This window comes from Otolemur garnettii, unplaced genomic scaffold (genome assembly GCF_000181295.1).
Source record: "Otolemur garnettii isolate 467f Iridium unplaced genomic scaffold, OtoGar3 scaffold00065, whole genome shotgun sequence".
In the NCBI taxonomy this organism is placed as follows: domain Eukaryota; kingdom Metazoa; phylum Chordata; class Mammalia; order Primates; family Galagidae; genus Otolemur; species Otolemur garnettii.
The window spans coordinates 5,049,272-5,060,276 of record NW_003852460.1 but is presented as its reverse complement, the minus strand read 5'-3'; the positions used below and the strand labels follow the sequence as shown (position 1 = coordinate 5,060,276).

At 47.1% G+C, this 11,005-nt stretch overlaps 1 protein-coding gene across 1 annotated transcript in view; it reads right to left on the bottom strand.

Annotated features, from left to right (window-relative positions):
* The window catches only part of STS (steroid sulfatase), a 103,422-nt gene that overhangs the window by 55,938 nt on the left and 36,479 nt on the right, over nucleotides 1-11,005 (bottom strand). The window contains exon 6 of the mRNA XM_012807170.2: nucleotides 6,821-6,957. Within this exon, the coding sequence (XP_012662624.1) occupies nucleotides 6,821-6,957 (137 nt within the window). The remainder of the gene's footprint in view (nucleotides 1-6,820; nucleotides 6,958-11,005) is intronic.

Genomic DNA, 11,005 nt, shown 5'->3' with positions numbered 1-11,005 from the left:
CACACAATTCCACACACTGATGCCAACATCACACCACACAATTCCACACACTGATGCCAACATCACACAATTCCACACACTGATGCCAACATCACCTCACACAATTCCACACACTGATGCCAACATCACCTCACACAATTCCACACACTGATGCCAACATCACCTCACACAATTCCACACACTGCTGCCAACATCCAGTTCAGAGCAGAGCTGACCTCAGACACAGCCCTATCAGCCATCCCTTGGTGCAAATCCCTCCGTTCCTCTTAAAAGCATCATCCAAGCTCACCGACCCTATCTGCCATCCACTACCATCCTAAACTTTATGGAAGCTCCACCCTCGTGTCTCTTTCCGCCTCTTCCTGTCATCTCTCAGGTACTCACTGGTGTCCAGCTTCCTTCCTTGAAATGCTCTTTATGCCTCAATTCCCTGATCCCACTAGTTTTCTTTGCAAGAGGGGGTGGGGGGACTTCTTCCCATTTTGGCCTTCCTTTGAACGTTCTGGCAGACCCATCTTTCTCAGTGTACACCAGAAGTAAGCATGTCATTTTCATATTTCAAGAAGGTCCCATTGATAAAAATAAATAAATGAAAGAAAGAAAGAAAGAAAGAAAGAAAGATTCAAGAAACTTAACACAGACAAGTGATGCATTGAATCCAAGGGCAACACAGGCTGGCAGTTCAAGCTACATTCTGCACGGAGCACACACATAAAGAGAACTTGGATGTTGCTTTTTTAAGTCTCACAGTTTTTTGTTTTTGTGTTTTTTTGAGACAAAGTCTTACTATGTCCCCCTCAGTAGAGTACTGCGGTGTCACAGCTCACAGCAACTTCAAACTCTTGTGCTTAAGTGATTCTCTTGCCTCAGCCTCCCAAGTAGCTGGGACTACAGGCACCTGCCACCACACCAGGCTATTTTTTGTTGTTTTTGTAGTTGTCATTGTTGTTTAGCAGGCCTGGGCCAGGTTTGAACCTGCCAGCCCTGGTGTATGTGGCTGGTCCCCTAACCCCTGAGCTATGGGCACCAATCCTCGTCTTACAGTTTTTGATAAGTAGAGACATGAGGTTGATTTCTGAACTCTGATCCTGGATTTACATAGAAATTGTGGGCCATAAATTCCTCCTGCTGCCTTAAACATTCTTGCAGGGTCATCTTATTCCACACGCACGGTTGGACCTTTACCTCTATCGACAGGAGACAGCCAGGACAGCCTCCATCACGACTGTGCTCCTATCCTTCCTTGGCACTCTGGATATTGCCTTGAAAATATTTAGCACCTATTCTCCAAAATTTCACATATACAAAGTCCTTGTTAAGGACCTACCATGTTCCCTGTCTGTATAAATCTAAAAATCAGTGTCTTCTACGTAAACTAAACCAGAACACTGTGGCCCAAGTGAGTGAGCCTTTAAGTGAAGAGTTCCACATTGCGTCCTGTTGTCCATTCTCCCACAACTACTTTAGTTCTGGAAAGAGCCTGTTATGGAAAGAATAATCCATTAGAACCAGGTCTGTTAAGCCAGCCCCTGGTTAGAATTATGCCGTATCTTTGAAGGGCTTAGAACATTACCCAAGGCTCCCCAGCGGCTGCACTTTTATTGTTGAAGTCCTGAGACCCTTAAGTCCTTCTTCGATCCTGACAGGGGCTGGGTGCAAAGACCTTGCTGCTGTGTTGAGTGGCGGGCAACTGACTACACCTCTGGAGTGGTAAGGATGGAGGCATCCTGTGCCAATCCCTGAGATCACCCTTCAAGAATGCATCCCTCATTCTTTCTCTAGGTGGGTTCTGTGTGCTCACAGGTGGTGGCACGCTCCAGAGCCCCCTAGGCGGGGATAGCAGAAGAAATCAGGGAGACGGAAGGCTGCCTTGTGAGGCTGAGCTATGTGGGGTGGCAACAAAGAAAACTCTGTTTCTTTGCCTGTTGGCAACTGTGAGCCTCAGAGCAAAGTCTGGCTCGAAATGCACAGTAAAGCACTGTGCCCAGTGATACGGCGACACCTGAGTTGTATCAGTGCACAGAACTCTTGAAAGGGAGCTTGTTAAACATGTGGACTAACACAGTGGCTTAAAAACTGCCCTTTCCCTCTTGAATACAGCTGGCCCTAAAACAGATACGACAGATTAGGGTTAGAGGTGGGGTTATGGTTAATCCTGAGATTGTGGCCAACTCAACACCAGACTCAGGAAATCCAACGTGCTGGCGTTTCTTCCACTGTGCTTGTTTTAAAGAGAGAATGTCACAAAAACCATCTGATAGGCTCGGCGCCTATAGCTCTACCGGCTAAGGCGCCAGCCACGTACACCTAAGGTGGCAGGTTCGAATCCCCAGCCCGGACCCGCCAAACAACAATGGCAGCTGCAACCAAAAAATAGCCGGGCGTTGTGGCGGGCGCCTGTGGTCCCAGCTACTTGGGAGGCGGAGGCAGGAGACTCGCTTGAGCCCAGGAGTTGGAGGTTGCTGTGAGCTGTAATGCCACGGCACTCTGCCCAGGGGGACAGCTTGAGGCTCTGTCTCAAAAAAAAAAAAAAAAAAAAAAAAAACCATCTGATTGATTCCAACCTCAGCAGGGGCAGGATTTTTGTTTTGTTTTGTTCTCCATTGGAGGCAGGTCTGACCCAAAGCCAGAGATTTGTTTGGCTGTCCACCTGATTGCTCTCTGCCGGCATTTCTCTTCTTTTCATAAGAGGACAGCGTTTGCTAGTCTCATCCTGAGCAGGACTGATTTCTGACTCCTTTCCATTTTTCTATTAACAGCACAGGGGGCTCTAAGTAAACGCTAATTGCATGCAAATTCCACCTCATAGACTGGGCCTTCAGATAAGACACCACTGGGGAGAACTCCATCCTTCCCGCCACCGGCTCCCTCCCACCCACCATGCACCAGCAGATCTGTGGTAAATGTCAGCCTCTTTCCAATACAAGAAAAACAGGTACAATGACACCCCCCAAAAGATGTTTGCTGTGCATTTGAAAGCAGATGTGATTTTACACATTTGCTCCTCCCCAAGGCCCGCCTGTTTCAGAACTAGCTGGACTGTAAATCAGACTTTGCAACAGCAGCAGGACTGCCCAGCAGGATCCACTGTAGGTGTGTCTGGTTGCACCCACCCTCTGCATACGCCCACCTTCCCACCCTCCCTTGGTCCACAGGGCACTTCCCCTGCACCTGCTAGGGCTGTTCCTCAGTCTGCCCTGCACCCTAAGAGCTCCTGTGAGATTCTTAAGTCACTCTGTAGCCTCATTCCCTTAAGCCAAGCATCTTATCATGATTGCATCCCTCCCACCAAAACAATTAGGCACACAGTTGGCATCCAGGAAACGTGACTGTGCAGTGGGCCTTGTTCCTAGGCAGCACAATGGTGATGATGCCACCTTGCTTGTCACTCAAAAGGAGAAGAATCAGGCAGTGTAGACACCAGCCTCTGGGCGGAGAAGCTGCATCTCCACACCTGTTCCTCCATGGTGCATTCTGTAACCTGCGGTGTGGTTATCAACCTCCATGGTGCATTCCGTAACCCGCGGTGTGGTTCTCAACCTTCCCCAGCCTCACCTCCACAGGCTGATAAAGGTGCTGCCCACAGCACAGACGACAGGTGGCACTAAAGGAGGCCACGTACGTGACTGCAGGGCCAGGTGTGGGAAAGCTCCCCATGGCAGTCACTGTGATCTCGGAGAAAGAGTTGCCCTCCTTCAGATTTGCACAACAACACTGCATCTGTAGGAGTTTCAAGGCCCCTGTGTGGCTTTATCGCAAAGGCCCCCTGCAGCTCTCACATCATCCCTGTGGTGTCAACCTTTCTCCAGGATGGAAATGATAAAAAGCAGAGCCCTCTAAGAATAAGCCCACTAAGAATGAGGCAGGAGGCCGCCATAGCGTGGGGTGGAGTTAGGCACAGTGTACAATTTATGCAATAGTCTCTTTGTTGCAAATTTGCCTTTCCAGGCACAGAGGAGCCTGCCAAGGAGAAAGGGATGCTCCCTGGAAATGATGGCACCCTCAGGTTTCAGCAGTAAACTCTCTGAATGAGGGACATGTGCCCCACCCTGGTGCACTCCGATGCTTCCGTCTCAGCTGTCCTTTCTGTCGGGAGCATGTCTTTGCAAGCAGATATCCCCTTTTAATTTTATTACATTATTATCCAGAGTGTTTCTGTGTAATAATGAAAAGGCCTTTCTTGGGAAGAAGGAAATGTTTCTCAAAACACTCAGATGTATTGGATTTATGAAACAAAAGCTTCCTTAAAAATTAATGTGATGCCTAGGGCAAGGATTTTATCTTTTGGCAAAAAAAAATAAAAAAGAACACAATCATCTATAAATATTATATCAGGGTCTAATGCAGGTGTCAAAGATTGAAAAATACTCTAAATATTCTAGAGGGAAGAAGTAGGAAGATAACGCTGGCAGTTATGATTTTTAATGCGTCCGAAGAGGCATTTGTGCCATTGTAATGAAATGGAATTAAATCAACAGGTGTGATCATGCAGCATGAAGTTGTCTGTTTGCCAGAAGAAGTCTGAGAATTGTGTCAGAAATCTGATGCATTAAACAGAACACTCATTAAAAAGATAAAAAAAAAAATCTACTGGGGCGGTGCCTGTGGCTCAAAGGAGTAGGGCGCTGGCCCCGTATGCCGGAGGTGGTAGTTTCAAACCCAGCCCTGGCCAAAAACTGCAAAAAACAAAATTCTACTGATTTATACTACAAAACAGTCTGCTGACCTATACCACTAAGATGTGAAATATGTAAACAGATTTACACGCAGCATTTCAGAAAGGAAACAATACATGAAGGAAGGACAAGGCATGTCTTCATACATGTGAAAGCCCTAAGCATGGTGCATTCTTCTTATCTATCTTATCAGGGAGAAGGATGTGGGTTTTGTTTTTCTTAGTGTTGTAAGTGACATTCAGTCTTGTTACATTATAAAGCCACACACCACTAGAAAAAACAGAAACCAAGAAGTTGCACTTAGCTCTACTGCACTCTATAATCAAGGTCACAACATCTCAGAGATTTAAGACATCTCCCAACTTCACAGAGACAATGAAAGAAAGATCTAAAAGGTGGAAGACAAGCCAAGTCTTTTTTTTGAGACAGAGTCTCACTATGTCACACTGGGTAGAGTGCGGTGGCAATACGGCTCACAGCAACCTCAAACTCTTGGACTTAAGCGATTCTCTTGTCTCAGCCTTCCAAGAAGCTGGGACTACAGGTGTGCACCACAACGCCCAGCTACTTTTGTTGTTGTTGTTGCAGTTGTCATTGTTGTTTAGCTGGCCCGGGCCAGGTTCGAACCCTCCAGCCTTGGTGCATGTGGTCGGCGCTGTAACCACTGAGCTACGAGCACTAGGCCAAGATTCAAGTCTTCTTGCTTCTCTTTTCGTGATTAAAACAAGACAGAACCTACTTGTTCTAACAGTCCCCAAAGACGATGACCATCCCTGCAATCAATTTCCTGCTGAATACAAACCAACAACGGCAACGCTGGCAATGACTGGATTTCCAAAATGCCCGGATGAAAAACTTAGAAACTATCAATTTAGTGCCCAAAAAGAAAAGGAAGGAAGGATGAGAGAGAGAAAGGGAAGATGAAGAAAGGCATGAAAACCTTTTCATTCTTTTTCATATAGTTTTTCTTTTTTTTTCCAAGTTACAGAGGGTAAATTGATATTGTGTGTCATGAAAATCTGAAGCAGGCCAGTTGACTGCTGGCATTTGGCCACCATTACCACTCCTCTGTCTGATGCTGTCCAAATGGACCTAGCAAAACGGCAGGGAATATCACGAGAAAAGCCTGAGATTCCGGAGTTCAGAGTTGCTGATTTTCCACTCCCTTTGGTAACCCACACGCTACGGCCTTCCCTGTACTCAAAGGGGTTGGCCTGAGATTGCTGTGCTGAGCAAAGGGAAAGGAAGGTGTGTGAAGATTACCTCACATGCACACGGGGGACTTACTGGTAAACAGAGCCTCAACAAGGCAGCCTTTCCACTATCTAGGCAGGCGTCCTCAAACTACGGCCCGTGGGCCACATGCAGCCCGCCTAGGACATTTATCCGGCTTGCCGGGTGTTTTTGCCACCACTGTCTGTCCTGCTTAGCAGCGGACTTGTCCCAGGGCCTGCAGTCCAGCCCTCCAACGCTCTGAGGGACAGTGAACTGGCCCCCTGTTTAAAAAGTTTAAGGACCCCTGATAGGAGAAATGCCAGACATGGATTTCTCAGAAACAGAGTTGCTGGGCCAGAAGAGGGGAGAAAGGACTCAATAAAGTCTCTGCAGTCCTCAGATGGGGTTGTGAGTGTGGCTCTGAGATGCTCTGAGCCCCCTGCAGCTATTCTGCACCGCAAACCCGTCACGTCTCTGACTGCTGAATGACCAGGCTCAGACTCCTTTTCCCCATGAATCTCCCTCCAGCACCAACCCACGAATTCAGACCTCCCAGAATGTAGCTACCGGCTACTGCAAACACCCATGTAGGGCTAAAGGTGCTTTTTGTATCCTGTTTACCTTTTAAAATATAGTAGAACCTCTGTAAGGTGATCAACAAACTGGGCGACACACAGAGGTGGTCACCATACGGAACCAGGCCTGTTCTGATATGCACATGTGGTGCAAGTCCGGTCTATGGAAATTAGGTCAACGTAAGGAGGTGACCAGTGTAGGGAGGGGGTGAGTTTCAGTTTGGCGTTCCCTTTAAAAACACACACACATTTGGTCTTTAAAGAGGCTTCGGGAACACCGTAGAAATTCACAGGAAAGAGGACAGAAGGAGCATGGCCTTGGCCACCCGACAAGCCCCCTGAAGGCACACGTACCCACACTCCAGTCCAGCTCCTCAACAGCGTCCCCGTATGCTCCGTGCTGACTTCTGCCGGCAAAGTCCCGGGAGGCGAAGAGGGCCGTGTGCACGTGCAGGTAAGACAGAAACAGCAGGAACGGCCGGTCAGAGTTCCTGCAGGACAAGAGAAGCCCAGGCCAGGTCAGTCTGTGCACAGCCATCGTGATGACCGCCCACCTGCTGCCTCTGTGCACGGCCCTTTGAAAATTCACTATCAGACTTCACTGGCCCAGGATGGCGGCTGCTATTCACAGAAAAGTAAGTGTCCCGAGTGTCTCTGGGAAGGAGGTTATTGTCACCTCCCGTGGATCAGCCACTGAAGTATCATGTCACTGAAACACCCTCCAGGGACTCATCTCGGGAGGAGGAAAGGTGATGGAAAGCCATCCGTATGTGGACTTCTGTTTGTATTCTGTCCTTCTCTCCCTATATGGTGATTAATATGAATCCACCCAGCTTGAAAACAATATCATCTTTGAGAAAAAAATTTACACATATACACACACACAACAAATAAAGACAGTATCTTTTTCCTTTTTAATCGACAAGTAACAATTGTATACATTTGTGGGCTACAATGGGACGTTACCACATACCTACACATTGTGGGATTAAGCCAAGCTTACAGACACTTCCAGCTCCTCATGTAATTTAAAATCTACTCTCTTAACAATTTTGAAACAGATAATACACTGCCATTAACTGTGGTCACCCTGCTGTGCACTGGGTCACAGTATGGCTCCCATCTAACTAAAACTTACTATCTTTTGAGCAACTTGTCCCCTTTTCCTACCCACTCTCCTCCAGCTCCTGGTTACCATTCGACCCTCTGCTTCTAAGAGATGAACGTTTTTAGATCTCACACAAAGTGAGATCAGGCACTACCTGTTTTTCCGTGCCTGTCTCATCACTCTCAGCTCAGCAGCCTCTCAGTTCATCCACGTCCCAAGTGTCAGGATGCCCGTCTTTTCTAAGGCTGTGTAATATTCTATCCTGCATCCTGAGTTCCATCACCTAGTTCCATCAACGCCTTTTTAACACCAATGTAACTGTGGCTGACATTAGTGACATACTTCCCCTACCCCACGATAACACATGTCTCTCTGGATGAACACCCAATTTCTGAGATATTTAGATTTGGGAAGGTAAATGGAACATTGCTTGAACTGGCACTGTGGTTAAACCTATAGTTCAATCTAGAGAGATAAGTGGTATTGCCAAAGTATTTGTTAATTCATAGGGCACTGAAATACACTTCACTTGAATGGATTAGAACACAGGGGTGCCAGAGAGGTCCAAGTCACAGTGAATATGTGTCCTTTGCCACAATGGCCATGCACAATATTGTACACAGGCCTGACGTTTCCGGCCGAGTGTGCAGAAAGGGAGCAGTTAGGTCTGTCACTTCTTCCTCATGTCCCATGACCCCTGATGATGCCTGATAAACGCACTTACTGCTATATCTCAATGTCACACGGCAGGCCCAATCTTTACCTTTGTCTGTGAAATAAGGGAGTGGCCTTTCGAAAGCTACTGGGGCACAGGACAGCTGTCCACTGCCTGGACAGGTGGCTGTAGCTCTTAGAGGTGCGTCTGAGGAGCGGCCATGCGGAGAGGAGGTGCACCCACTGGCAGCTGCTGGCTTCCTGCCCACTCTCCATGCCTGGCCATCACTCTGATCCCAGGTCTTCCTCTAACTGCTTCTGTGAGCGTGGGTGGATTCCTGAAGCACCCAGGCTTCGGGTTCATCTTCCAAACATGAAAAGTTCTGAGAAAGCCTTATTCTGATGCTGATACTCACAAGCCCCAAACTCTACCCCAGTGAACAGAACAGTCCCCAAACACAGCTCGCATTTTCACAGCTCAATGTCTGGAAAGCAATAATTTCTCTGCCTAAAACTCACTTCGGCCTCCTCTTGGCAAACAGTCCTGAGTCAGAAGCTGTCTCCCAGGCCACCTTGTCTGTGAGGCTGATCCCTCTGTGCAGGCAGTGCCATGAGGGATGAGCACTTTGGGGCATCTCTAGTTGAATACCTGGCCCCCGGCAGCATGCCCAGACTCTAGCAGGGGCCCAGTAATCCTGCCACAGGGAAGAGAGAGTGGGGGGCAGCCAGCTGAATGAATGCGGTTTCTAATAAGGCCCTTCCTGCACCACACAGGAACCAGTGCTCTCTTCTCCGGCTAGACCACAGGCTGGGGTGCCCACGTGTTCCTGGCACCTTACTTGGAATTGGCAGGTGCTCATACCCAGGAAATCTCTAGTATTGGATGAAATATATCGCCAGCCCTGTCAGCGTGAGCAGTTCCACTGAGCAACTTTAGGGACTTGTGAATTCAACACAGTTTATATAAAAATTGCTCCAGAGTAGGGTTTTGTTTTGGTTCTTATTTTTTAGAGACAGAGACTTCCTTTCTTGCCCAGGGTGAAGTGCCATGGCATCATAGCTCACAGTAAGCTCAAATTCCTGGGCTCAAGCAATCGTCCTGCTTCAGCCTCTGAGTAGCTGGGACTACAGGTGCCCACCACAATACTCAGCTAATTTTTCTCTTTTTACTAGAGATGTGGTCTCGCTCTTGCTCAGGCTGGTCTTAAACTCCTGAGCTGAAGCAATGCACCTGCCTCAGCCTCCCAAAGTGGTAGGAATACAGGCATGAGCCACCATGCCTGGCCCAAAGTAGGTATCACTGCACCAAACTTGGATCCTAAGTATCTTCATTTTGAAGGGGTCAAAATTGATTACTGAAAACTGTTCAACATGTTTGCCAGCCACTAAAACTTCTAAAGAAATAATACAGTCAATTAAATTAATTCTGCTTCCTTTTCTTTCTTTCTTTTTTTTTTTTCTTAGATCCCTTACCTCCTCATGCCAAAGACATTTAAAATTTAGGACTCTGTGTCACTACTCTAATAAATGGATGTATACTTTCCTAAGTACATTTCTAGTCCCCTAATGTTAATATAGCCTGTGTTCCTTCCTGCCGGCCATACAGCTGTTCTGGGTCAGCTCCTCAGATCTGCGGGCCATAACACGTCTCTCATAAGGTCGGTCCTTGCATTAATTAACCCCTGGCCTTTGGAAACAGAAAATGAGCCCCAAATATCAGACACACTGCACGAGAGCTGAGCCAGGTGTCTCCTATTCTCTGCACACAAGGGGATCCGTTCCAGCATGTCGTTGGCAGCCATTCGCACTGTTTCATCATTTGGTGGGGAATTATGTCATCTTTTAAATAAGAATATGAAATGACAACACATCTCCTGGGTGAAGGGCTTAACTACAACTTAAACTTCACCTTAGAAGTAAAAACAACGTAATCAGAACATTCGTACCCTCATATAAATCTGAATTACATAAATCTAAAAAAAGAAAAAAATGAATATGAAATGAGGGAATGTCATTATTTCCCAGCCAAGAGTTATAAGTGGCTTGTCTCACCTCTCACCGTAACTACAGTGGGAAGGCATGAGATTAGAACCCACAGCATGTGGTCAAGAGCTGTCACTGTATCTTCAAAAAAGAAGAGATACAGATGTTTGGATGGGACTACTGGAACTGCTATCCTGGCTGTGATCTTCACACAAGAATGTCTACCAAGCTGCATCTTTAGCTACTTCTAAAAGCAGGTGCCCTGGAGGAGGCTGGAGGAACGGAAACTAAGCCCTCATGTCAGAGCCCTCTGCCCTCCTGGGCCGCCTCTGTTCTGGTAGTTAGCACAAGGGAAGTTTATTCAGACCCAGACAAATTGCACCTCCTTCCCCAGCAGCAGACCGTGATCCCCCAAACTGGCTTAGATGTCTCAAAATGAACATGAAATTACACTCTCTACGCTCGTTCCTAAATAGAGAGTTACATTATGGATGAGAACAATTCTCTGCAATTTCACTCTCATCTGTTCTCCCATTTATTTTTAGATTGGAAGTTAAGGGAAGTAGAGAAGGAATCTTAAAAAGTCAATCTTCCAAACGCAATATATGGTCATAGATGCAAAGAGGGGAAGTGAGTGGCAGAACTTGCCGGAACCAAGAGCCACTGCGTGGATGGAAATGCCCAACACCAGGCTTCAGCCCAGTTCCAACTTGCGGCTCCAATTTTGGATGGTAATCCTCTTGTCCAAAAGTTAAAAATATATATATATGTAAAAGAAAGAGGCAACTGTCCAC